Here is a 27,129-nt window from a genome sequence, read left to right as displayed (position 1 = left end):
ACAGGTGACCTCTTCCCTTCCTCCTCCTCACCCCCAGAAGTCAGACCTGAAGTGTTAGATTTGCATTGGTAGGCAATCTCCCTTTACAGGAAAGAGTATACATACCCAGGGGAATCTCCACCTGATCCAGTCCTTTTTCTCCCCAGGCACTGGCTCCCAGCTAGGGAGGGTGGGACACTATTTGGGGTGATAAGATAAGGGAAAGGAATTCCTTACTGTGCTTGTAAAAAACTTTTGGGAGCCTGGGCTCTGCTGGGAATCAGCCCTATTTTTATTTCAGGTTGGAAAGTCAGGGAAGCCTCCTGGGTTTGGAGTTGGGAAGAGGGACTAGACTTGATAGTTCATTTGGAGACCCTCCACTTCCATCTCTTATCTTATTGTCAGGATCCAGCTTAAATCACAAACCACTAAAGTTAGAAAACTCAAGTTCATTGAAGGCAGAACTGAATCCTACTATATTTGTGTTCCAAGAATACAGCCTCTCCATAAATATTTGAAAAGAGATTGCTTGAGTCCATAAATGAGAGAAGTGGCCCGGTTTTCTTTATGGTTGCATCTTAAGTTGTATTCTTGCAACACAGAACCATGTTTGTTTTTTGTTTTGTTTTTTCTTTTTTTATAAATGTATTTATTTATTTTTGGCTGCATTGGGTCTTTGTTGCTGCGCGTGGGCTTTCTCTAGTTGCGGCGAACGGGGGCTACTCTTCGTTGCAGTGGCTTCTCTTGTTGCGGAGCACGGGCTCCAGGCGTGCGGGCTTCAGTAGTTGTGGCTCGCAGGCTCAGTAGTTGCAGCTCACGGGCTTAGTTGCTCCGCGGCATGTGGGATCTTCCCGGACCGGGGCTCGAACCTGTGTGCCATGCATTGGCAGGCGGATTCTTAACCACTGCGCCACCAGGGAAGTCCCCCATGTTATTTTTATATCAGACAAATAGAAAACACGGCCCAAATGAAGCTCCATCTACATGCGGAATCTCTAAGAACAGAGTGCATATATGAGTATACTGGGATATGTTTGTCCTCTCAAGGTTGTGGACAGAGATGGACCCAAGGCAAGGCTGGAGAGCAAAGCCAAGGGCCAGACTTAGAAGACAAAACCAGAAGGAATGGGAGCTCAGGATGGGACTGGGCATTCAAAGTCAAGCAAATAGAAGGGAGGACACCCCACTTAGTACCCAGTAAGAAAAGTGAGCTCTAAGGTCTAGATGTTGGAACATGCAAAAATTTAGGAGGTTAAGGGAGGAAGAGAGGATTTGCCTTGAGAGAAAGGAGAACAGTGTTATTTTACAGAAAGTTTGGGAGAAGACAGTTGCAAGCACAGAGGAGGTCAGCAGACTCAGGTGCTGCAAAGGAGAAAGAGGAATGAGACAAAATAACTGGGCTTAACATTTAGAAGTCGTTGTTGACTTTTAAAACTTTCTATGAGAGCAGATGGGTAATGTGTATCAAGAGTAAGAAAAAAATGTACACTCCCTGCCCCAACAACTCCACTTTTGGGAATATTGTCAAAGGAAATAATCCTAAACTTGGAAAAGTTATCCGCGTAAAGATGTTTGTTACAGTTATTTAGAAGGGAGGAGAATGGAAATAGCCTAAATGCTCAACAAATAAAGTGATGAGCTAAACTGAGGTAGGCTCATTTGATGAGATATTAAATTGCCATTTTTAAAGTACAAAGTCAATTTTAAAATACCATTTCCAACTAAAAGGAGTAAGACTCCCTTAAAAAAATGACTGGTTACATTTTGCAGCAGGGTAAGTACAAGTTGAGTCTGGAACATCTTGTGTGAGAACGCAAGTAAGTGTTTAAAGATTGGTGAGACCAAGTCAAAAGAATGCAGAAGCCTCTTGAAAGGGCTCCTGCTGGCCCAATTTGGGACAGTTTTGAGCATCAAACAGAATGATGATGGTAATGGATTATATCACATTGAATTTTTTAAAGAAGAGTTTTTGAGACCATGGGGATGGGGGGGTGGGGGGGGGAGGAGGAGGGGGAGGGAGGAGGAGGAGGAGAAACTCTTCTTTACAGAAATGAATGTCAGATAACAAATGCAGGGACTTCCCTAGTGGCTCCGTGGTTAAGAATCCGCCTGCCAACGTAGGGAACACGGGTTCAAGCCCTGGTCCATGAAGATCCCACATGCTGCAGAGCAACTGAGCCTGTGCACCACAACTACTGAGCCTGTGCTCTAGAGCCCATGAGCCACAACTACTGAGCCCGTGTGCCACAACTACTGAAGCCTGTGCGCCTAGAGCCCATGCTCCGCAACAAGAGAAGCCACCGCAATGAGAAGCCTGTGCACCGCAAGGAAGAGTAGCCCCCACTCCCCACAACTAGATAAAACCCGCTGCAGCAACAAAGACCCAACACAGCCAAAAATAAATAAATAAATAAATAAAATTAAAAAAAAAAAACAAACACAGAATGACAATTAGAGTCATCATTTTGCAATCCCCAGTGTAATAACAAATGTAAGCATACATCATCAATGGAAGCTAAAACTACTGGGTAAAACATGTTGGGAGCTAATAGTCTTAGGTTATCACACCACAACTTACTTTGTGAAATTGTGAAATGGAGAGATATGATGGACTCCAGCTTAACCAAGTGATCAAGCCTAGCGTCACCAATGAAGGACAAATGTACACTATTGGCTGGCCTGCCAGTGTAACACACTAGAAAGTCCACAACATCCCTCATGTAATGGTCTTTTTAAAAATGTCTAACCTGAATCTAAGCATGAGGAAACTATGGAAAAATCCAAAGTGTGCAACATTCTACATGACAACTGCCCTGGACATTTCAGAATGATCAATGTCATGAAAAACAAAGTAGCAAGAAAAAAATGGGGAACAGTTCAAGATTTAAAGAGATTAAAGAAACAAACGAGTGCAACAGGGGAACCTTGATAAATCCTGAATCAGGACAAAAAACAAACAAACAAAAAAAACCCCAACCATATATATATATATGACATTTGGGGGGGAAATGGAAAAAAATTAATATAGACTGTATAATAGACAATACTATTATGGTAATGGTCTTAATGGCCCCATGCAAGAATTCTTTATTCCTAGGGAATGGCTGCTGAAGTATTTAGAGCTGAAGTATCATGATACCTGAAACTTGCATCAAATGGTTCAGGAAAAAAAGGGGTGGGGGCATAGAACAAATGTGGCAAAGTGTTAAAAAGTAGTGAATCTAGGTGAAGGCTATACAGATTTCCACTGTACTTTCTTTGAATTTTTCTGTAGGTTTGAATTATTTTGAAAAAAAATTGGAAGAAAATAAAGCTTACATAATAAAAATGGGGAAAATATGCAATGTTAAGTGGAAAAAATAAGGACATAAAATTGTGTATACCACAATTATAGCTATATAAAAATACGAACAAGAGAAATGATCTTTATTCATTTCAACAGTTGTTAAGCTCCTGCCACATGACAGGCTCTGCACTAAGTGATGGGAACACCCGGCTCCCCTTCGGAATCCTGAGTCTATGGTACAATGCTTAACATGCTTAACTGCAAGACTTTGGATCTGGCAAACTCCACCCAGGTCTTAGAGGAGGCTTGCCGAGAGGGCCTCACCTCTGTATCCTTGGTTCCTAGCAAGCCGCCTGGTCCCATGAGGTGCTCAGCAATGCCTGATTCCAGGAGCACACACTCTGGTGGGGGAGGAAAGTGCATTAACAGATAGTTTAAAACAAGAGTAAGTTCATGGTGCACATAAGGTATTACAGCATTTTAATTATCATTTAAACTCTACCCTTATGATATCCTGCCCCCTCCTCATGCGACTTTACCTCCTACTCTTCCTCACTATGAACCCACCCCTTCTTTATGGTAGGCTGGTTCCCACCTTAATCCCTTCACTCAACTCATGCTGACCTCCTGGCTTGGAATGATCTTTCACTCCTTTGCTTCATCTGTCCAAATCCTACCCAGCTCAGGTCTACCCCCTCCATGAAGCCTACTATCTTTTGTGTAGACTTGATTGATTCCATTCCTCTGAGCTGTCAGCAGCTTAACTCCATATTTCTTAAACATATGTGGCTTCATTTGACATCTACCATGGTAAGCACTTTACAGTTTTCAAATCCTGTTCCATCATTTCCATCATTTCATATCCATCATTTCCCCTAATCCTCACACAACAGTCATCATGCCCTTTGCAGATATAAGGAAAGTGAGAATCAGTGGCATTGAGTATCTTGCCACTGATCCTCAGAGATCTGGCTAGAGCCCACAATTATTGTTGTCAGACACCTGGTGATTGAGGAGACCCTCCAATATGGATCAACTGGATAATTCTTCTAGAATTTATTATCTCCATGTCCAGCTTTGCTTTGTTAGTCAATTTTTTAAGCTGCACATTTTTACGATGTGCACGTTATTTTCTCTATTATAGCTCATGAAACCAGACACAATATCAGCTATTTCAGTATCTCCTACAGTCCTGCTACTCAAAGTGTGGTGGGAGGGCCAGCTGTATCTGTATCACCTGGAAGCCTGTTGGAACTACACCGGGACCCCATCCCAGCTAGACCTACAGAATCAGAAACTTCAATTTAACAAATTCCCCAGGAGATTCGTGTGCATATCGCAGTTTGGAAAGCACTGTCCTATAACACCAACCAGAATACGCACAAAGCAGAAACTCAACAAATATTTTGAGACCTGGGGCCCTGGGAATCCTAGGGTATTCTCAGTTTTGCCATCACATCTTACTCTACTCCAGCTTTGAGCCCCCTTCCCTGTGGGGCCTCACGTGGCTCTTTGCTCCCTCACAAGACAGATATGAGCCTAAGAGTGAGGGAGACACTGAGGTAGTGCTCAGAGGGATGTTGGTGAGGTGAAGCTGCTACCTTTCCATCAGAGTCAAAAGCAAATGTTGGCGTTGGCCTCAGGGCTACAAGATTCCTGGGGAGAAATTGGTTTTATTTCTAAGACAAAAATGCTTGAGCATCCGAGCCTCTGGAGGATAAGGGGTTTATGATAGACAGCACTGGAACTGTTTCTAGACTTGATTTATTGACTTGTCTGTTTCTATTCTGTCACTAAGCTGATTGGCAACGAAACCTGGGACTTGAAGGGATTTCTGTGTATATGCGTGAGCTGCCATCAGGGCCGGGTGGGAAGCGTTTGTGCAAGGGCTGTTTGCCTGTGAGGAGGGCTTGTGTGGAAACCATTCGGGAGAAGTGGGCGCCTCTAGGGAGCTGACTGTCTGTGATATGAGACGTCTACCTGGAGTGGGTTCGAGTATGTGCACAGAGAGCAGTTGGATGGGAGGAGGTAGGTGGGGCTCCCAAGGCAGCACGCCGGAGCCGGTAGTTACAGACACATCTTACAGAACAGCCCCTGTCTCGCCCCCACCCCACCCCAGTTTTTCCTCCCAGGATATTATTTCCCAGTTGGGAGGCCTTGGGGAGGGTAAAGGAGGGGCGGAAGGCGCCGGAGGGCCAGGAACCCAGGAGTCCGAAGACTCCCCTCTTGGCGTCTCGCGCGAGGTGGGAGCTGGGGAGGGGGAACAGACGTGCACAGGTGCGTCCCCAGAGGAGCGCGCGTGGCGACACGTGGAGGATTCATCCTCAGTCCATCCTCAGGAGTCGCATTCCCTGCCTTAGGGTCGCCACTTCATTTCTGCGTCTACATAGGCTGGAAACCCCCGCCGGCTCCTCCCCGCCGGGCTGGGGGAGGTCGCCTCCTTTAGGTAGCGGAACCCCGCCCCTCCCTTGTTACTGACGAGCCCCGCCCCCTCTCGCCGCCCGGCCAAGCCCCGCCCCCTCTCGCCGCCCGGCCTAGCTCCGCCCCCTCCCCGCCCCCTGCCCGGCCACCGAGCGCCCCACGTTCAGTCTGGCTGGCCTCATGCTACTGAGCGGAGCTTCTCCTGCCGGCTCCGGCCCGGGGCCGCGGGCGCAGGGGAGTGCGGGGGGCGGCCCGGCTGGATCGCGCCGGGGCGCCGGAGGTGCGGGAACCGGCCCAGGAGGGGGCGGCAGCGGCGGAGTGGCCAAGTGGCTCCGGGAACACCTGGGCTTCCGCGGGGGGGGCGGCGGCGGAGGTGGGGGCAAGCCGGCGCCCCCGGAGCCGGACTACCGCCCCCCTGCACCTTCCCCGGCCGCGCCCCCCGCACCTCCCCCGGACATCTTGGCCGCCTACCGACTGCAGAGGGAGCGCGACTTCGAAGACCCCTACTCCGGGGGGCCGTCCGGCTCCGCTGCTCTAGCCACCCCTGCCGTTCCCGGCCCCACGCCGCCCCCGCGCCACGGCTCGCCACCCCACCGCCTTATTCGGGTCGAGACTCCTGGCCCCCCAGCGCCTCCTCCCGAGGAACGGATCTCTGGACCACCCGCCAGCAGCGACAGGGTGAGTGCCACGCCGGTCGGGGGGTGGCAAGGAGGAGAGGTGGTCGGAGGTCTGGGGCTTTCGAGAGGGACAAAGGTGGCCTGACCGGGGCCGGGCCCCTTGGTGTCACGGTTCCTGGCGGACACGATCTTAGTCCCTGACCCCGGGGCTCGGAGCCTTCATCCACCTTTGTTCAGATTCTCGACCTTCTAATTTGGGACGTGCGCCCCAAACTCTGCCTCTTTCCCTTATTATAGCCCCTGAACTAGTGACCCTCCACCTCCCAGCTCTGCTCTCCTCATCGCAGACCCCGGAGCCTAATCGGGGAGCCTTTTTTCTAACGGGATTTGAGCCCGCTTCTCCCCAGTTTATGGCCTTTCAATCTTCTGGGAGCTGCAGCTCACTGCCCTTTGATCTCTGACCCCTCCCCCTCAGGGCAGAGCCAGCACAAAGCTCCACTCCTCCTCCTGTTAAAAAAGCCCAAGCATCCTTGGAGGTGCTGAAGCCCCAGGAAGGAGGTGAAGGCTGGGTTTCTCCATGTGGACACGGCAAGAGCTGGCCTTTGCCTTACCCAGTGGGACTGGAGCCGGGTGGAGTGTTGTTCTCAGGAAGCCAGAACAGGCAGGATGCAGCTCTTCACCAAGGATGCTGACCACTGAGGTCCAGGCAGGCCCACTCCTGCTCCTTCCCTTATCCCCCCAGGTATGGGGACAGTCAGTGCTCAGAACCTGTTGCCCAGAAGGGGCTAAGCAACTGAGCCCACTCCTCCTCTCCTCTTGGTCTCCTGCTCCCCGCGTCCATTCTGAGGATGGCTAGAGCTTTTTGTGGATCTGCAGGCTTGGGGTAGAGAGGCGGGCTGGGCATTCACTGTTTCCAAGAACATCCACTGTGGCTCAAAGGCCCCTGGTAGAGAAGACACCCCCTGCCCAACCTCAGTGCGGCCTTATCCCTCCCTGACAGCTGAAAGTCATCCCCAGGTCCCTGTAGTCCTAAATTCTAGGACGATGACTCTGTGGGCTGCCCTAGCTCTACTGTCCCTCTTCACTTACCCCTGGGAGCTCGCTCTGGGGCTTACTCCCCTCTCCTCAGCAGAGAACAGTTTTCTTTGATTGGAGAGCAAAGTTGCTGTCTGAATCTGTTGGCTCCAGGGCTGAGGCTTTCAGCTGAGAGCGCGCCACTGTTCTGCCTGCTTCCTGGGTAAGAGAGATGTGTCAGGGTCAGAGCAGAAGCCTCAGGAATGTGAATTATTTTTCCCCTAGTTCCTGCCATGGGGCATGGCTACCCATCCTGGGCCAGGACTGTTCGCCTGCAGAAGGAGCCTATGGTTTCTTCACATGTCCTTAGGCTCCTCTTCCTAATTTTTCCTGATGGTGGTGGTGGCAGTGAGGCAGAGGGAGCATTAGGCTTTGTTCTTACTATTGATCAGTTAGTCTCCTCCTCCCTGACCACTGCCTGCTGGCACGTGGGCCTGGACTGTCCCTGGCCCTCCTCCTCTCTGTATCGTCTTGGAATGGCATAACAGGCTGCCCACCAAGCCGTGGGCTCCTCCAGGACAAGGACCTTATCCTCATATTGTGTCTCCCAAGTGCCTGACACAGTGTTTGGCATAAAGAGGGGTGGTGCATAAATATCAATAAGTCCTGAGTGGTGACTCTCCATTGCTAGGGTGACCTGAGGGTCAGAGACTCCCCTAACTAAAGTTTCCCTTGTACACTTTCCCACAGAGACCCCAAGGAAGGGGCTGTGCCCACACAACCATGCAGAAACCCACAGCCCCTTCTCACCAAGGGCATCCATGCCTCTCCCTGGGTCGTCTCTGTAATCTGTGGGCTGCTCAGACCTTGGGGGCTAAGAGGTATCGGACTCCTTTGTCAGCTGCAGGGACAGGAATGAAATCCAGCAGGATTTCCTGGAGCCACACAATCTGCGGTTTATTGGGTATGTGAGAAAGACCCAGTATGCCATCTGAGCTGGCCCAGGGGCAGGGATGCTGACCTGGGGCCTCCCACCATTCAGAGAGAGCAGCTCCACCTGTTCAGGAGCGGAGTTTGGATCTTCTTAGGAAGAGCCCAGACTAGATACCGGAGCCCCTTAGCCTAAACCCAGGTGTCAGCACCTGCCTGCAGAGCTCACACAGGATCGTGCCTTCTGGATGGTGAGCCGGCCTGGCCCCCGAGGCCCTGCTGAGCTGGTGTTCCTGTCCTGTGTGGCTGCTTTCTCCTTAGTCTCAGTTCCCCCTCCACTTAGCCCTGCAGGTCCTCTTGCCTTGCTGCTTTTGGGTCTCTTCCTGAGGTGAGATGAGGCTGGGGACCAGGTTTCGCCTTGGGCTGGCTCACTTCTCTCCTTCTGCCGTCCAGCAGCTGGTGCTGGGTGGGTCGGAACCCTCTGAGAGGAGCTGGATCGTGAGGTTTGATGAAATGGGTGCAAATGCTTCTGTGATGAGCCAGAGAAATTGAAGGGGAATGAGCCCAGTGGATGTAGGGGCTGGAGATAATAGGCCTCAGACAGGACCCTGAGAGGCCTGGGGGCTCAGGACCACTAGCCTTCTCCCCGTGCAGGGCTCTGGCTGCTGGCCCACCCTGAGACCCATGGCTGCAGTTGGCAGGGGTGCAAGGGTGGCCATCTGGGCAGGCCTGGCAGGGCAGGTGTGGGAGCAGCAGGAGCTGCGCCCTGCACCAGGCAGGCAGGGCCTTGCCATCTGGCTGCAGGAAGACTCCCTCTTGGTACTGGGCCCTGTCTGGCCATCAGGCTATGCTCTGGCAGAGGGGCTAGAGAGCTGTGCCTTCCCTTGCTTTGCTCCCTTTTCTCAGACCTTCAACAGGAAAAACCTGATCTAATTAGGAAAGGGGGATGGGGATGGGAGAGGGGCCCTGATTGGATGAAGCTTTGAGTTGCCTCTGACCATCTGCACAGTGTGTCCTTTGCCTCCATCATGCCAAGATACGTGTGTGAGAGAAAGAGACAGAGAATGAGAGAGTGAGAGAGCAAAACAGAGAGAGAGAGGTGATGTGAACAATAAGACAGTCAGGCACCCTGTATGAACTGAAACTAGGGTTCTTGTTCTTAGCTCACAGAGGGGCTTCTAGGGTTCATGAACCTCCAGAAATACTGTGCACATATTTGGGGGCATGAGCATTTTTCTGGGAAGAGGCTCACAGCTCTCAGATTCTCACTGGTGTTCACAGGGCCCGAAATATTAAGAACTTTGAAGAATAGATACTGTACCTCATAGATGGTTTTCACATGGACTTGGATCCTCCGGGCCCAAGTTTGGAAACGAGTGAACAGATAGGCGGGAAGAAGAAAGTGAAGGATACATTCCGGGTGTCAGAAGATGAACAAGACATGCCTGCCCTGGGATTAGGAGGGCAGGCAGGGGCCCTCCCTGGCCAGTGTTCATTGAGTGTTTGAGTGTCATTAAGTGACACTGGCCGAGGCGCTGAAAGAGACTCAGCACCTAGAGGACTGAGTCCTTGCCTTTTTTGAGTTTGTTTCCTTGTTTGGTTTAATTTTCTTTCATATGACTTGCGCAGAGTCTAGAGGTCTGATTTGTTTATCTCACACGTGTCCTTGTGTCCCCTGATGGAGGAAAGGAGGAGGGTTCCGGTCAAGGGATCTGAACTTTGTGGCCTGCGCTGTTGTTGGTGCCACTGCCGTTGTTGCTTCGAGGAGGGCTGAGGCCCGCAGGCCTGTCCACTCTATCCACTGCTGCCTCCTCGTGCTGCAGCACTCCCTCCCTCTGGAAGACATCTGCGGCTTGTTGGCTTGGGCAGTGCCTCAGTGACACCGCAGCCCTGGTGCTCCACCCTTTGGGAGCCAGGAACAGCCGGGACCCTGTGACCCTGGATGGAGCAGCTGGCTGGGGCCCGGGACTTGGAGGGCTACCTGCAGCCTACTCCCGCTGCACTGGAGAACCAGTGTGATATGATATGAGAGTGGAGGTGGGGCCCAAACCCTGCATACAGTGAGCCTATGGGGCTTCCAGAGCCTGGGGCTCAGCCATGTGGCTTCATAACACCTCAAGGTGCTTCACTCTTTGGGAACTTGTTTTGTGTCTGTCACTGTGAGCTCTTGGAGGATCCAGGAATTTGTTCTTTGTATTTAATAATATAATCGTGGACATTTACTGAGCCTCCACCTTGTATCTAGTACCATTTGAAGCAGCTGATGTGTATTAGACCAGTTGATCCTTACGACAACCCTATGAGGACAAGTCTGTTATTATTCCAGCATTACGAAAAGGGAGACTGAAGCACAGGAATGTTGAGTCACGCTTGCATGGTTTCACAGCTAGTTAGACAGCTGAGGTTCCCAGCTGGGCAGCCTGACTCCAGACTGGCTGCCAGCACTGTGTATGGGACCTTTGCACCTGCTGAGAGGACGCCTGCAGAGAGAGGAAGTGTCCACTGAGCATTTGCTAATGAACCAGGGGAAGGAGGCTCTTAAGGAAGGAATGAGGATTGCATTCTGTGCTGAGTTCGCCATTTCCTGAATGCTGAAGGCCAGCACTTGCCACCCAATCCCAAAGTGGCCTCAGACATACCTTATAAGGGTCTTAAAAGGTTTGGTAGCATCAATTGCATGTCTGTGATGAATGTTTTACAAGCATGGCATCGCTTTGTTATTACAAAAGGATAATAACAAATTTGTTTCACGTGAAGGAGTTTCCTTGGCAGATAAAATTGGGAAGGGCATTCTAGTAAGTGGGAACAGAAGGTGCAAAAAGTTCAATCTTGAGGAAGGTAAATATCAATAGTACACCATTTCCCAGACTGACAGACTTTCAGTGGAAAAGGGATTTCATGGTTAAATAGTTTGGAGAAATGCTGAATTAAACAAAATTAAGTTAGTCTTTTGGTTGCAGGACTTCTCAGAGCCTTTAACATGCTAAGGTGTATTTTAAATCTACAAGTAGAGGAGAGAAGATGCCACATTTCCCAGTTTTTCTGGAAAATCTGTGGCAAGGCACTGAGAGTCAGGAGACCTGGGTCTCTGTCTTTCTTGTCTCTGCTACTGCAAGCTGTGCACCCTGGACAAGCACCTGAACTCTGGGGTCTTAATGCCTGAATAAAAGATTATCATCAGGGCAAACACTTATTGAGCACTGACTTCTTGCCAGCCTCTGGGCCAAGGACTTTTTACATTCATTGTCCTCTACCCAGTCCTATGAGGTAGGTGCTAATACCATCCCCATTCTACAGATTAAAAAACCAGAGGCTTCCAGACATTAAACTAAATGTTTATAAATGTAATATATGTTATATATTATAACTTATATATTATAACTTATATATTAACTTATTATACTTAAATAAGTTTATAATGTTTATAAACTAAAGAAATGGAGAAAAGGGACAGTGGTAGACTTCGGGTACCTTGCAGAGCCCAAATCCTGTGACATGTGTCTCCTTTGCTCCCCTGGCCTCAGAAGCCCCACGGGTGGGGTCAGAAACTCGTAGCAGGGCCCAGCTGCAGAGTGGAGGGTTCAACCAGATTGTGGGCCTGCCGGCTACCTCAGGAGAGGCCTGGGCAGGAAGGAAAGGCAAGGCCTGACAGCTGCTTTGGGAGGAGCACTGCCCAATTGAACAGGCGCAAGACCAGGGTCCTGGAGGCACCCTGCCATCCTCCTGCAGGAGTGGAGGGAGCCAGGGGGCCCTCTGGGCAGAGCTACTTACCTACTAGTTTGGAAATATTTCAGCATTTCAACAGCGTACCAGAGGATTTGCCTAAATATCAGCCCTGGCTTTAGGTGCCTTCCCTGCCAGTTCCTTCCTTCTGCCCTTGAGCCAAAGGCTTTGATCCCTATCAAATGTCGATTCTCCTGACAGGCTGCTCCTACAGCCCCTACTGGTCGGTCAGAGTTAGGATGAATGGGGATCTGAGAGTCTGTGTCACTCCAGAAGATGGAGTGTGGGTAGAAGGAGGCCTTTCGAGCATCCAGTAAATGCGCACTGAGCACCTACTGTGTGCCAGGCCCTGTGATGGATGCCGTATACAACAGTGAGCACGGCAGAGTCAGGCAGAGGGCCCATAAACAAAGTAAATCATGATAGAGCAAAGGTGTCAGAAGCCTACAAGGGCAGCTTCTGCACACTGAGCAGTTTTGCCTCCTCACGTGACCTAGAAGCCACTGGGAAAGCAGGTCTGGTCTCTGACAGGTCCTCTAGGTCCAGGTCAGGTGCCCGTCCTGCCAGCCTTCCCAGCAGGCGTCTCTGCTGCTGCTCCCAATGCCGGCCCTGTGGGTGGCTTCTCTGGGCGCCCCAGCCCAGGGCGGAGGCCAGGGCCTCCTAGAGCAGGGTGTGGAGCCAGGAATGGAACAGAGGAGCCATTGAGCTGCCCACAGAGCTGCCACCTGGGTGCCCATGGGCCCCGAGCTGCCAGGAGGGGTCGCAGCTCCTGGCACTGGCCCAGGACTCCAGTGGGAAGGGCGCTGCCTGCAGCTCTGACTGGGCTTGGTAAGGGAAGGCAAGGGGGGCTCTGTGGAGTTGGGGAGGGGGGCCTGGGGCTTGGGCCAGGTGCTTCTGCTTATTGAGCAGCTTCCAGGGACTCATACCCCCTGTTTGACTCCCCAGGCAGATTCATGCTTCCTCCTCTCCTGAATGAACAAGGAAAAGTGCTTCCTTTGTCCATTCTTCCTTCCTGTTTTATATGAACTGATTTAACAAATATTTACTGAGCACTTTTAGGTACTGGGAATTTAGCAGTAAACTCGGTTCCTGCCCTCAGGAAGTTCACAGTCTGCAGGAAGACAGATAATAAAACAAGTATTTACTACACAGTGTGTTGATAGCCCAGCACAGAGGCCCTAACCGGACCTGGAGGGAGAATGGAAGGCTTTCTATCGAAAAATAATCTGATCCAGGTAAAGGGAAAGCCTTTGAGATAAGAAAGAGATCATAGAGCTTTCAGGTAACAAAGTAACCTAGGGTGGGTAGAGAGAACCCAAAGAGCAAAGTGGAATCTTTAAATCCCTTTAACTTTGGACTTGTTCTTTTGGCACTGGAGAGCCATTGCAAGGTTTAAGGATAGCACATTTGTTGATTCAGTTACTGTTAAGTAGCTGCCACATATGAGTGTAAGGCTGGGTGCCAAGCTGAGTGGGTACCCAATGGGCTGGCTCCAGAGCCCCTTGGTCAGGTGGGTGGGACTGTGGGTGCCCCTTGGCCTGGGATGAAGCAGCTCGGGGTAGGAGTGGATTCCTTTTCTGCACTTCCGGAAGGAAGGAGGACTGGAAGAGGGGGACTGTAAGGGGAAATAGGCAGTGATCTAGCAGAAACATTTTTCTAGTTCCCACTGTAAACCAGGTGCTTACTGGAGCTGGAGAGACAGAAGTGACAAAGAGCCCCAGGCCAGTGGATGCTCTGGTGGAGATGATGGGATGATCTGAGATGGTGGTCTTCTCAGAAGCAGACAGAGATTCGAGGGAGGTAAAGGAGCTGGGGGTCTTGACTGGAACAAGGTGAAACGAGTAGGAGCTGAAGAACTGATGGATGAGATGGTAGGAGCTGTTGGGACACGCTTGAGACCCCTAGAGGGGCCAGTGGGGGTTCAAGGGACATGCAGAAGGGGTCTCTGAGGTGGGAAGTTTTCTTTCTCCATTTCCGCCTTGCTAGGGGTCCCAGATCCTATGACCCAGGACAGGCGGTCATCCCCACAACCTCCCTGCCCAACTGTCTCCCACAGTCCTGATCTGGACCAGAACCAAAGCCTAGACCGAGACTAGGGGAGAGGCAGGAGTGGGCCCTTCCCCATGCCGCAGGCCCCAGAGCTACCTCTTGTCAACGCCTGGCAACCCGGTGTGCAGTGCTCTCCCATCCCAAGGTGCAGTTAGCGCACGGCGGGCTGTGCTCTGTCTCTGCCTCAGCAGGTCCCCCCCAGCCTGTGCCCAGCTTGGAGAAAGGCTCTATTGTCCTCAGCTGCGCCCTGCCCCGGGCACCTTAAGCTCCTCTGCAGGGTGTGCGGCTTGCAGCCTGGGATGGGGAGGGCCAAGACCAGGCCTTTCCTGTCCCTGTTCTCCAAGAGCCTGGGGGATTTCAGCAGAGCCCAAACCCTGGCTTTCTCAGGGCTATCCTAAGGTGGTCTCTCTCCCAGGACAGCCAAGATGCCCAGTGGTAGCAGGTTGGCAACATGATTTTGCACAAAGGGCACAGGTTCCAATCCTGGTTTCTCTACTTACGTGGAATGGGCTTGGGCATGTTGTTCCCTACCTGCCCTGAGCCTCCATTTCCTTAAAATGGGGATAATAATTCCCACATGACATTGTGAAGGATGTTGTGAGGATAAACCAGCGAACTGTGGCATAAAGTCAGTACCTTCCTTGATGGTCAGCAAATACTTATTTGTTTAGCATCTGGGAATGCAATGGTAGGCATGGACCAAGCTATCCCCCGGTTGCCTACTGTTCCCTGCTTATTCTTTGAACTCCAGCACCTTTATAACCAGGTCTCTGAATTAATTCCCTCTGTTAGGCCACTTGGTATAGGCTCTGGTCCTGCCTGGACCCTGACTGAGGCAGGCCTTAAAGCCCAGAGCCTCATCCTGTCCATTTAGCCTAGGGAATGGGCCAGAGGCACAAAATTAACAGAAAAGAAAGATGTACCATTCTGTTGGCAGCGTAGTGGGGACCCCTGCAAAGGAAGAGCCAGAGCTTCTCCCCATCCAAGCTCCTGGGCAGCCTGCCCAGGACTCTTGCTCCCATGGACAGAGCATCCTGGGGAGAAGCAGAGCTGTCTCTCAGACGTCTGAAGCTTGCTCCCCTCACTCTCTTCCCAAAGTTAGCAATTCTAGAAGACTATGCGGATCCGTTTGATGTTCAGGAGACTGATGAAGGCCCAATAGGAGCTTCAGGAGCCCCAGAGAAGGTCCCCGAAAATGATGGTTACATGGAGCCCTATGAGGCCCAAAAGATGATGGCCGGTGAGTGATGGAGTTAGGGGTGGGGGTGGGGTGGGGTGGGGGGTTGCTCCCTAAGGCCTGAGTATCTGCAGAACAGGCTCTGGGACCCACAAGTCTAAGGACTGATTCCTTGGCCCCTAGAAAATATGGAGAAAGCCTTTGCTGGGTCTTTGGGGAGGGTGGCCATTGCCTTCAAGATAGTCATTTTGGAGAAGAAGCTGGGACTTGTGGTGCCTGAGACGTGAGGTGCTAGAGAAGGCCATACAACCACAGGTCAGATAATAGAAGCATTTGGGATAGTCACGAATGACAAGCTAGTGGTGTGGGCTGGGGGTCATTGATCCCAAGAAGAGAATCACTAGCTTTAGGGAAGGTGATGGATCTGAAATGATGGGACGTCGAAGTGAACATCTATGGCAATTGGAAACACATGACTAGAAATGCAGATGCAATGCACATGAGATTGGGCAAGTAGTTCAAGGAGTGAGGGCAGGGAGAAGTGAATGAGACCTGGCCCTGGGGAACAGAGGTCAAGAAAGGATCCAGGGAAAGGGAACAATGTGGGTGATCAGAGAGGAGGACAGGGGTGAATCAGTGTAAGCCAAGGCCCCAGGGAAGGATGAGAGGAAGGTTTGTTCAGGGGCAAATAATCTTAGTGCTGGGCATACAGGAGAGCTAAAATGAGAGAGGCCAAGAGGGGTAGTGAAGGTCTTGAAGGCTCAAATGGGGCATCTGAACTTGCTTCAATAATGGGAGGGGAGCCATTATGGATTCTTGAGCAAGAAAGGAACAGGATGAATATGGCATTTTTAGAGGATTACTGAGGTTTTGGTGTACAGAACACACTAGAAAAACTGGGCATCAGAAAGATGAGTTAGGGGGCTTCCCTGGTGGCGCAGTGGTTAAGAATCCACCTGCCAATTCAGGGGACACAGGTTCGAGCCCTGGTCTGGGAAGATCCCACATGCCGCGGAGCAACTAAGCCCGCGCACCACAACTACTGAGCCTGCGCTCTAGAGCCCGTGAGCCACAACTACTGAAGCCCACTCACCTAGAGCCTGTGCTCTGCAACAACAGAAGCCACTGCAATGAGAAGCCCACGCCCTGCAACGAAGAGTAGCCACAACTCGCTGCAACTAGAGAAAGCCCGCGCACAGCAACAAAGACCCAACTCAGCCAATAAATAAATAAATTAATTAATTAATTAGTTAAAAAATAAGAAAGATGAGTTAGTAGGCTATCGTGGAAATTGTTGAGGCTTTAAGGGACCAATAATTAACACCCCTTTCTTCCCCTCTGAGCTTGGAAATAACTGAGGAATAGGATTAAGGAAACAGATGCCAGCTTTATTACTGATAAAGTTGATTGGAGAATATTACTTAGCTCTGTCACCAGAATGACATAGCTAAGAATACTTCGCCACAGAATTAAACTTGCCTGCTCAGGCTTGGGCAACTCAGGACAGCTATAGCTATAGGCCCCTGCACGGGGGCAGGAGGAGAAAGAACCAGAATGTTCTCTCTCTGCAAGTAGGCAGATCTGGGAAAGAAAGGAAGCTTCCTTTGGCCAATCAGATAAGCTGTTCTCCCTCCCTGGGAGAGGTGGGTGAGGGAGCAGAGAACAGTAGGGAGTGTTATTCCATGGAGCCCCTGAAACATGAGCCTGTAGATTGGAGGTTCACCCTAGCAGTAATCTAGACGTGGAGAGTTGAGGGGGAGAGTCACCAGGTATTGGCACTGAACACATGGGATTCAGAGAATGAAGGAGGGCCAGGACCAAGGAGAGCAGTGTAGTAGACAGAAATGGAGAAAGTGAGAGGGCAGCTACTGTACTTAGATTAGAAGGGTGTAGAACCCCAGGAGGTCCATGAGTGCCGTGGAATTGTATGTGAAAATTCGCACATTTTTCTGGGGAGTAGCTCCATAGCTTTTATCAGATTTTCACTGGGTCATTGATCCCCAAAAGAGGATCACAGAACAGACTAGAAGAATTTTGGGGGAAAGCAGTGAGTTTGAAACATCAAAGTGAAACATTTTTATGGCAGTTGGAAACATATAGATGCAAAGAGTGCCATGCGACTGGAGAGTGAGGGCAGGGAGAAATGAATAAGATTTGGCCCTGGCAGACAGAGACCAAGAGAGGATCCAGGGAAAGAGACCAAACGGGGGTGATGGGAGAGGAGGACAGTCCATGAAAATGACTTGTCCGAAGGGGATTTTCAAGGAGGGGGTGGTCAGCAGTACCTGAGCAACAAAGAAGGATTTTCTGATTGCGAAATGATGTAACTTGGGACACAAGGAAATAAATGGATCTGAGTAGCAAGGAGATGGACCCTGCCTCAGTTTCCTAAATGTGTAAGCCTCAGCTCCCCAGCCCTTGTTGGCCATCGCAGGATCTTTTTTCTGTCTTTCACTCTGGTGCTTCTCTGCCCCTGCCTCTGTTGGGTCCCATGCTTTTGGAACCCTAGAGGTGTTCTGAGGGCGAGGGACCCCAGATGTGTGGCCACTGGGCTCCCCCCAGAGCCAGCAGCGTCTCCTCTGAAGGCTTGTAGCTGGGGAGCGCTGCCGGGGGCACTGAGCCAGGCAGCCAGGACTGCTCACACCTCCTCTCCTGCCTTGCCCTGGCAGAGATCCGGGGCTCCAAGGAGACAGCAGTTCAGCCCCTGCCTCTGTATGACACGCCCTATGAGCCAGAGGAGGAGGAGGGGGCCACCCCGGAAGGTGAGGGGGCGCCCTGGCCCCGGGAGTCCCGCCTGCCAGAGGATGATGAGAGGCCCCCTGAGGAGTACGACCAGCCCTGGGAGTGGAAGAAGGAGCGGATTTCCAAAGCCTTTGCAGGTGAGTCCTGGGTGGAGAGGGCAGGTCTGCTGGGGCCTCTGAGCAGCTTTCCAGGCTCAGGGGAATGGGAGGAGTGGACTTGGGGTGGGGGTGGGCAGGAGCTGGGCTCAAGGGAAGTGCAGTTGAGTTGCACCATGGAGAGTGGTGAGTTGGGCGGTGTGGACACAGAACTGTGTGCAGGGTCGGGGATGACTCCCTGCATCACCACCTCTCAGAGGCCAAGAGGCTTGGGCCACTTCCATCTTTTGGGAGGCGGGGTATACTTAAAAATAAAGAAATTCCAAACAAAATGATAAAACTTGTGGCATATGTTAAATACTTACACGTAACAAAGGAAAGCATTTAACACTCCAGACAGTGAAAACCCACTGTGTGTATAGCCTAGCCCCAAGGGTATTTCTCAGGAGCAGGAACCAGTGGGGAGAGGGAGAAATCATCAGGTTTCTCCTGTACCAAGCACCCCAGTGTCCATCCCAGGCCCGGAGTCCAACATAGAGAGGGCCTGAGTGGGTGATACAAGAGCCTGGTACAAGAGCCTTGTTCAGTGAGAACATAAAGAACTTCAGTGCCGTTAGACCTCATTCCTACTCCCATGTCCTCCTCAGCCCTCCTTGGGCAAGGAGCTCATCCTGGAGCTGGACCCGGCTCTCTGCTCTGTCCTCCCCACCCCAGCAGCCAGATTGGGAAACCACAGGTTCCTAATTTGTTTCCCGTAAAGCGAACACCATTGAGGATGGGCCGTTTATCTCCAGAAGTCTCCTTGGAGAATCAATACTGTTTGAATTGCTTAATGGGAAAATCTATGCTCCTCATTAGGAAACCTCGTTAGCAGTCCTGCAGCCGCCAGTGGCATGGCTCTCCTAATTGTCAAGGCTCAGGATTGAGGGTGTGGCGGGTAAATTTCAATAAAACATCTGCTCCTGCTTCTGAGTTTTCCTGACAGCCTGAGGCTGGGCTGTCTCAGTCTCGCTGCCCATGAGTTCCCAGGCTGCAGGCGAAAGGAGGAAGGGAGGAAAGGTGGGGCATGCCAGGATGCTGTGTGGGTGTCCAGGTATGGTGCTGGGGAGTATGGGCAGCTCCTGGTCCTGCTTTTCCTCCCTGCCTGGGCCCTTTGGGCCCTGGAGGCTTGTGAGAGGTCAAATAAAGGGGACCTGTGGGGCTGGCAGAGCAAGACCCTGTGTCCGGCTGTTTGCTCCTGGAGCCTCCCACCCACCATGGTGCGGTCAGTGTGGCTTCACCCAGTCCTCTGAGAGTCCTGTTCTTCCCTCAGAAGCCGCCCCTGCCTCTGCTCTGACCCTCCTCTCTAGGCTGTCCTGTGTCCTGGCTCTGGGTTTTGGTGTCTCAATCTCTGCCTCTCTCTGTCTCTGTCTCTGTCCCTGTCTGTCTCTCTTCTCCCTGTTGCTACTGGCTCCAGTTGACATTAAGGTCATCAAAGACCTACCTTGGCCTCCACCGGTGGGACAGCTGGACAGCAGCCCCTCCCTTCCCGACGGGGACAGGGACATCTCCGGTCCAGCCTCACCCCTCCCTGAGTCCAGCCTGGAGGACGGCAGCGGTGGGTCCTTTGGGGGTTTCTGGCCAGGGTGATGTGTCCTCTCAGCCCTCAGGCCCTGTGGATTGGGTTGGAGGAGCAGAGAGGTGGGGCAGAGTCCAGAGAACCCAGGAGGAATCCCTCTTGCCCTGGAGGAAGATGGAAGGGACAAAGTACAGGTTCCTCCCTCCCCTAAAGGTGTGGGGAAGGTATCTCCTGAGGGAGGCCCCTTCCAAATATCTTTCCCCCCATGCCATAAAAATCCATTATTCTAAATTCAGTCTTTTGGGCAGAGCTCTGCCTGACCAGATCCTTCAGCAGTGCAAATAACGCCTGAGGCAGGGGCGATGCTAGCACAGGAAGTATCTAACTCCTTAAAGGAAAGATTTGATCTTTGTATCTGGTGACTGGAAAGACAACGAGGGGCTTGAAAGTGCTACACAGGGAGAAAAAGAGCCCAAATGGGGCGAAAGAAGACACTGAACACTTCATCTACTTGCAGTTTTACCCAGAATGGGCAGCCAGGGATGTGCTTGCATCTGTGCATACGCACACAGGCATGAGCACCTGTTTGTACATTGGTGCGTGGGTGTGAGTGGGTATTTTGTAAATCCAGGCTGAAGGAGGGTCTCTGTCATCTGTGCATGTATGCTTGTGCCCGTTTGGCCCACTGGCTTCAGCCCTCCCTGGGCAGGCTCAGCGGTCATGCCTGTCCCAGTCTGGGAGGCCAGAGCTGCCTCTGCTGGGCTTCTGTGGGTGGGAGAGGGGAGCCTGTGGGCCGCGACCTTGGGGGCGGTGGAGGGGCGGGCTGGCTGGTGGCTTTGGGCAGGATTAGCCTGTCAGGATGGCACCGAGGGGAGTCAGATAATTGTTCTCAGATCAATAAGTCATTTCTACAGAACGGCTTGGCAGGGTGATTTGGAGAACGGTAATGAACTCTGAGGAGGAGAAAGGAACAATATTATCAGCACTGAAGCCACCCTGAGGGGGATGGAATAAGGGAAGGCAGTCAGCTCCTCCAGAGGGAGGAGCTTAAGTGGTTTCTCGTGTTGCTCGTCTCCCCTCTCCTGCCACGGTGTGGGGACTGGGAGGCCCTGTGGCACAGGAGAGCTGAGCCCTGCCCCTGCCCCGCCCAGGGATGGACCTAGGATACTGTCCCTAGAGCTGGTCAGGCTCGTGAGCACGCCCCACCCTTCCAGAACATTCCTTTGCCCCCTTTTGGCTGGAAATGGGGATGGGGCACTGGATAGTCTATAGGGCTCTATCTCTAGGGTCCTCAGAGTCTATGACTGGTATGTCCCCCACAGCCCAGTTTGAAGGATCTGAGAAGAGCTGCCTGTCACCTGGCCGGGAGGAGAAGGGGCGGCTCCCTCCCCGACTCTCTGCAGGGAACCCCAAGTCAGCCAAGTCCCTAAGCGTGGAGCCCAGCAGCCCCCTGGGGGAGTGGACAGACCCAGCACTGCCTCTGGAAAACCAGGTGTGAGTGTCTGTGTCCAGCTGGGGACTCTCCCCTCCCTTCCCCTGCTGGCACCGGCTTGCCTGCAGGGGACACCCAGAATGGGTGGGCCTGGACAGCGAGGGACCCAGCAGAGATGCCCCCCTTCCTCTCTCTTGTCCTCAGCTGGTACCACGGGGCCATCAGTCGAACAGATGCCGAGAACCTGCTCCGGCTGTGCAAAGAGGCCAGCTACCTGGTGCGCAACAGTGAGACCAGCAAGAACGACTTCTCCCTGTCCCTCAAGTGAGTGGGGCCTGCTGGCTGGTGGCTTTAGGCAGACTGAGCCTGTCAGGATGACTCCAAGGGGAATCGGTGGGAGTATAACCAGCAGGACAAGAGGAGTCTCCAGTATCTCTCCCACGCCCAGCCAGGCTGGGGAGAACTTCATCCCCTGTGAACATGTGCCGACTCTGTGCCAAGCCCTGGGCATCTGGAGAGGTCTGAGGCTCAGCCCCTGCTCCCAGGGAGCGCAGAGTCCATTGGGGGAAGCAGTTAAGCTATAGAGTCCAGCTTAGAAGGGTTCTGTCACTTTCTAGCTCTGTGGCCTGGGGCCCCCTTAACCTCTCTGGGCCTCAGTTTCCTTATCAAATGGGGGAATAATCATATCTGACTTATAGGGAAGGATTAAATGAAATACGCACTTAGCATAGTGCTAAGTGCTTAATGAATTATCACTATCATCATTATTAATGGAAGCCCAAGATGTTCTACAAGTACAGGCGAGGAGATAGGAACTTTGCCTGTGGGACTCAGCAGGGTGAGATGGAGGCTGGGTGCTGGGAGGAGGACGGAGCAGTGGACACAAAGCTGTTCTTGTTCACTCTGCAGAAAAGGGCAGAAGGTCTGGGTGCTAGTGGCTGACAACTGAGCTTTAAAGGGTCCTGGAAGAGGCAGGGGAGGCAGGGCTCCTCCTCCTCCTCCTTAGCCTTCCACTCTGGGCACAGATATACAGAGACCAGCATCAGCCTCCCAGGTTCTACTGGCAGGATGGCTAGTCCTCTCCTTGGTACCTAGGAGTTCTGCCTAGTAGAACCTGCACCCCACAGAGCAGCCTGTCAGAGTGCTGTGTCCATTCACATCCCCCATCATTACTGGGGCATCTGTACCACTTCCTACCACATTTTCTAGGGGGCATTAGAGTACAGGTATACCCCCACTTCAGACCTATCCAATATATGGAAATTTGGGAGTATTAAACAGATACACTGGAGGATAATTTTTCAACTTCACTAAAAGATAATGGAAAAAATACCAGACTATAGTCAGATAACCTGAATTTCATTCTTGGTTTTAATAAAACTAGCTGTGTGACCTTAGGCAAATCACTTAACCTCTCTGGACCTCGGTTTCTACCTTTGCAAAATATGTCAATGGATACCTCTTAGGTTTCTTCCACCTCTTATGCTGGGGGAGTCTGCAAATTATAACATCAAAGGAGCATTTAGGAAAAATTCATTTGTCAAAAATTTGATCTACATAACTTCAGAATGTGTATTGCTTTAAAAAATTATAGTTAAGATTCATAGAGCATCTACTATGTGCCAAGCAGCATACATACCATCTCCAAACCAGCTACCGTCCTGCAAGATCAATCTCTTTTTTATAGAAAGAAGATCAATTCAAAGAGGTATGTGACTTGCTCAAGGCCACCAGCTAATAAAGTGCCCAGAGCAGGATCTGAACCCAGCTCAGGCCGACTCCAAGAACCACACTGTTCCATTACACAGTTCCACCCCCCATCAAGTCTGGTATGGTCCAAGGCAAGAGGAGACATCGGGGTCTGGCTCCGAGCAGAGTAGAGCCTGGGCCCTACCTTATCCTGAGGAGTGAAAGGGGGAGGCCGGCCTGGACACCGCTCCAGCCCAAGCTGATCAGGCCCTGCCAGCATCTGTCTGCCAGAGCCTCGTTTACATATAAATGGCTTCTCTGAAATACAATTATGGTTTCTCTTCTCTCTGTAATGGAAGGGCTTTCACTGGTAATTAAACAGCTTCCTCCAAAAGCCATGCCAGCCCTAGCCCTGCAGCCCAGCTAGTACCACCTCAGTTCCCTGAGGGGCAGGCAAGGGCTCTGCTGTGTCTTAATGGACCCTTGGGACTTCGTCCCAGGAGGTCAGTTATCCAGGTGTGGAGGCTGAGCGCTCAGCTGCCAACTCAGTTCTCTGGCCACTTGTTGCCCTTCTTGGCCAGATCTGTCCCTGAAGGAGAAGATACAATGTACAGTTTTCAGGAGAGGGGATTCTGTCAACTGGACTGTGGGGCGGGGGCTGTCCCCAAACTGAGAGCACAGGGCCTACCCTGATGCCCATAGCCTTGGGCCTGGGTTTTGGCATAGGGCAGACAGGGGAGGGCGACCACTCACTGCCTCCCCTCTCTGCTGCCCCAGGGGCTGTACGTGTTCCTCAGGACCTTTGCTCTTTTCCCCAGGGCCTGCGTGGTCACTGTCAACTTCAGCCGTTATCTCAGCCCTGCAGATGAAGGATGGTCCCACACCCTGACACACACACCCAGGCTTTAGGGAACTGTACCCTGGGGCGGGGTGGGGAGGGAAGGATGGCGTTAAGGGCCTGTTTTTTTCCCTCCCATCCCTTTCCTCTTTAGTCTCCCCACTCTATGTGCTTTCTCACTTGTGGCCCTAGTGAAATGGGATCAGTCAGAGCCCTCTTTGTACACAGGGGAAGCAAGTGAGGGGGTTTGCCAGCCTCACCTCTCAAGGGTGGCAAACCTCACGAGGAGGCAGCCCCCTCCCCAGTCCTGCCTCCCACACCAGCTTCTGAGCCCGGCCCTTGTCCCCAAGTAGGCTCTGACCAGCAGAAACAAGTACTCGGGCTTCAGGGCTCTCCCGAGCATGGTTTCCCCGTTGCCTGTTTGGAGTTTCAGACCTGGGGCCTGGCCGACCAGGCCTGTGGTAGTTTGAACAGACGTTCTTGCTGGGAGCTGGCCAGAGCTCTGAGCAGCAGGGTCCTTGTCTTGTGGGCAGGGCTGGGCACTGATGCTGATTTCCTGGATTGTGGTGGGGAGATGGGAGAGGCAGTGGAGCATGTCCTCTCTGAGGGAGGGGATGGAGCTGCAGCCTCACAGATGATGTCATCCCAGGCAGAAGAGCTGGATAGATGAGCTGGGGGATTGGCCCAAGGCCCAGTTAGCAGGAGGGTGAAGGGATGTCCCCAGGACAAGGCAGCTGAGTATTCCCAGATTTGGGGGTGATGTCCAGCTCACTCCCTCCCCTAGTCTCTGCAAGAGAGCCCCAACCAAGATTCGCTTGGTTGTCGCACGTGCCCACCCACTGTCCTGCCAAGGGTGTCTGTGTGTTCACGAGGCACCAGGAGCCCCCCCCCCACAGATGTCCTCCCCCACAGCTCAAGGAGGGGGAGGGTAAACTGGCCCTGGTCGCATAGGCTGGGGGGGTGCATTGGCTGAGGCAGGAGCGACTGGATCCCAGGGTTGGGGGGTGGTGCTGATAGCTTGTTTCCACCTGCACACACCCTGTACACTCACCACCCACACATTCTTGGCACACCCAGTGCCCTCACCACAAAGCCAGTACCTACTGCTGCCTACTTACAAAATCCCCTACATCCCCTCCCTGCTTCCTGGACTGACCTCCACCTTCCCTAGTTGCCTCCACTCTCAGCTGGCTTGGAACAACCATGTTTGCAGCGGGTGGTGGGGTGGTAACCACGGCCGGAGAGGGCCCCACTCACCAGGGTCTCCCCTCCTCTTCCCAGGAGCAGTCAGGGCTTCATGCACATGAAGCTGTCCCGGACCAAGGAACACAAGTATGTGCTGGGCCAGAACAGCCCGCCCTTCGGCAGCGTCCCTGAAATCGTGCACCACTACGCCAGCCGCAAGCTGCCCATTAAGGGGGCCGAGCACATGTCCCTGCTCTACCCCGTGGCCATCCGGACTCTGTAGGTGTGAGGCCCGGGCACTGTGACAGATGTGGACCCAGCCCTGTGCTCATCCCCTGGCTGAGGGCTGTGGCCCTTCCTGGGCCACATGATCTCTCAAACCTTTTCGAGTGAAAGCTGGAGATTCCTTAATTTATTCTAAAGGGAAGGACTACTGGAGCCTTGGAGTAAGAGGTGGTCTGGAGCTGAGGATAGAGGACTCCCTGGGGAGAAAGGATAGCCCCTGGAGGAAGGGATTTCAGAATCGCTGATCTCCTGAGGAGTTTAAGATAGCTCCAGCCCCTTTCTTCCCCTAGGGCAGAGGTGGCCCAGGGGTGGAGGGATGGATTGGGAATGGAGCTGGACGCGGGCCCTCGGGGCGCTCTAACCATCTCTCCGCCTCCACCCGCAAACCACCGGTGGGCTCCGCCCGGAGTCTGGTGCGGGGCTTCGGGAAGACAGACCCCTGGGATGGAGACGGCATTGGGGGTGGGGAAGGAGGGGAAGGGCTCGGCCGGAGGGAACTTGTGCAGTCCCGGGGCCGCCCCGGCTCCGGGCCAGAGGCAATAAATAAACCCAGTCCTGCCAGGCACAGCCCCTTCCGCGCCTCCAGCGCCGCCGCTCCCTCCCGCCCCCCCCCCCACACCCCGCCGGCTGAAGGGGGAGGGAGTTGAGCTAGCACAGATTCTGTTTATAAATCAGCTCTGGAGCGGACACAGGCGGCTGTGAAAAGCACTTTGGAAGCATCAAGTTCCTTCCTTCGACGAGATGTCAAAACATCCCCCCTCGCCCCCGCCTCGGCTGGGGGCACCAGAGCCGGCCTGCCAGGCGGCGCCCCCTCCCCGCCGCCCTGACGAGCGCGGCTCCCCGAGAGCGCATCTAATTTCCTGCCAACAGCCATTTGTCTGGGAGGAGGGGAGCCACGGAGAGACAAAGAGGCAGCGCGCCAGGCGGGAGGGAGCGGGGCGCCCCTGCCACGCGGAAGCCGCGCGCCGGCGGAGGCGGGAAAGCTGGCGCGGCCGACTGCGTTTCCTTTCCAGAGGAAGCGGGGTCCTGCCGCGCCTCCCGCGGCCCCGGGCCTATGGGTCCGGCCCCGAGACCGGCAGCCGGCCAGCCCGGGCCCGGATCTCCCTCGTGGCTGTGGCGCCTGGCGGGGCCGTCCGCGCGCGCCCCCTGCTGGCCGTGCCTCTACCCGAGGGGCCACACCGCCTGTGGCCCTGGCGGCCCCCCAGCCCGCGCCCGCAGCTGGAACCCGCCGAGGCCTGGGGCCCAGTCCCTGGGGAATACCACTGGGCCGCCAGGCGGAGCTGCTGTCAAACCACTCTAGGCCCGCCCTCCCGCTCCCACGGGCAAGCTGAACAGAAGCTCCCGATGAGCGGCTGAACTAACACCCTCGGGACGGCTGCCCTAGGAGGGCAGCCTGAGAGCCTCCTCCAGAACCGAAATCTGCAACTCCCAAGCGTGGTGTGAAGCAGGGGAATTTGGATTTTCTAATCCGGTGGCTAGTTTCTCGAAATCGAGGATATGTGATCTGACGAATGCAAGAATTCTGTGGGGACAGTGGAAAGGATCACTTGAAATTGAGTCCTGCTTCAAACATTCCATCATAGAGGTTGCCCTATCCTTAAGTAGACTTGGAGGGCATTCAGTTATTTTGCAGATGAGAAAACAGAGGCCCGAAGAGGTTAGGTGATGTGCTCATCAGTCTCCTTACTGTCATCTCACTACATAGAAGACTCATATAGGCACAGGTGCTCCACCCTCCCATGGCTCAGAGGACCGGGAGTAACTGAGGTCCTGGAGCAAGCCAGTGAACTCTGGCTCCCTGTAGACTCCTGCTGTGTCTTGCTACACTGCTCCCTTCTTTGTGCCCAGCCCACCGTCACCAGAAACCCTCACACCTCCCTCTGCCCCTCCTGACCAGGCCTCAGGAGCCCCACACTAGCTGCCCTGAGAGGCCCTCTGTCAGGAAAGGTACCCCTGAGCAGGGGAAGGGGTCTCTAGCTGGGGCGCTTGGCTTTGGAGGGGTTCCCTTAGTCAGTGGGTACAGGGAAGCTCCGAGAGAACGTGTGGCCCAGCCTCGGTGAGCTGGCTGCGTGAGTGGCTTCCTCTGCTAGTACCTACCCCATCCTGCAG

General features: G+C 53.1%; 2 protein-coding genes across 8 annotated transcripts in view; one reads left to right on the top strand and one right to left on the bottom strand.

The window, feature by feature from the left end:
* Nucleotides 1-7,485, bottom strand: part of SLC28A2 (solute carrier family 28 member 2) — a 95,831-nt gene extending 88,346 nt beyond the window's left edge. Inside the window, exons 1-2 of the mRNA XM_068550846.1 lie at nucleotides 7,393-7,485; nucleotides 3,590-3,666 (exon numbers count right to left, since the gene is read on the bottom strand). The gene's annotated coding sequence lies outside the window, so the exon portion shown is untranslated. The remainder of the gene's footprint in view (nucleotides 1-3,589; nucleotides 3,667-7,392) is intronic.
* Nucleotides 5,867-25,575, top strand: SHF (Src homology 2 domain containing F). 7 transcript variants are annotated; one of them, XM_068550909.1, is made up of 8 exons: nucleotides 5,867-6,364; nucleotides 15,118-15,259; nucleotides 17,866-18,075; nucleotides 19,490-19,630; nucleotides 20,914-21,085; nucleotides 21,228-21,347; nucleotides 22,711-22,731; nucleotides 22,832-22,996. In XM_068550909.1, the coding sequence occupies exons 1-8, from the start codon at nucleotides 5,867-5,869 to the stop codon at nucleotides 22,932-22,934; spliced, it is 1,407 nt and encodes a 468-aa protein (XP_068407010.1). In that variant the 3' UTR covers nucleotides 22,935-22,996. The 7 variants fall into 7 exon arrangements, with proteins under 7 accessions (XP_068407010.1, XP_068407000.1, XP_068406989.1 ...); XM_068550899.1 differs by lacking the exons at nucleotides 22,711-22,731; nucleotides 22,832-22,996 and adding an exon at nucleotides 24,832-25,575; XM_068550888.1 differs by having other exon boundaries at nucleotides 22,711-23,007.
* The last annotated feature ends 1,554 nt before the right edge of the window (nucleotides 25,576-27,129 follow it).

The sequence above is a fragment of the Eschrichtius robustus genome, chromosome 1, assembly GCF_028021215.1.
Source record: "Eschrichtius robustus isolate mEscRob2 chromosome 1, mEscRob2.pri, whole genome shotgun sequence".
In the NCBI taxonomy this organism is placed as follows: Eukaryota; Metazoa; Chordata; class Mammalia; order Artiodactyla; family Eschrichtiidae; genus Eschrichtius; species Eschrichtius robustus.
Note: the sequence above shows the minus strand (reverse complement) of the source record. Positions and strands in the feature narration are given on the sequence as shown.

Coding starts and splice junctions, on each gene's coding strand:
- SHF (XM_068550888.1), top strand. CDS start 5,867: ATGCTACTGAGCGGAGCTTCTCCTGCCGGCTCCGGCCCGGGGCCGCGG. Junction 15,260..17,865: donor GGCCCAAAAGATGATGGCCG/GTGAGTGATGGA, acceptor TTGCCCTGGCAG/AGATCCGGGGCTCCAAGGAG. Junction 21,086..21,227: donor CTGCCTCTGGAAAACCAGGT/GTGAGTGTCTGT, acceptor TCTTGTCCTCAG/CTGGTACCACGGGGCCATCA.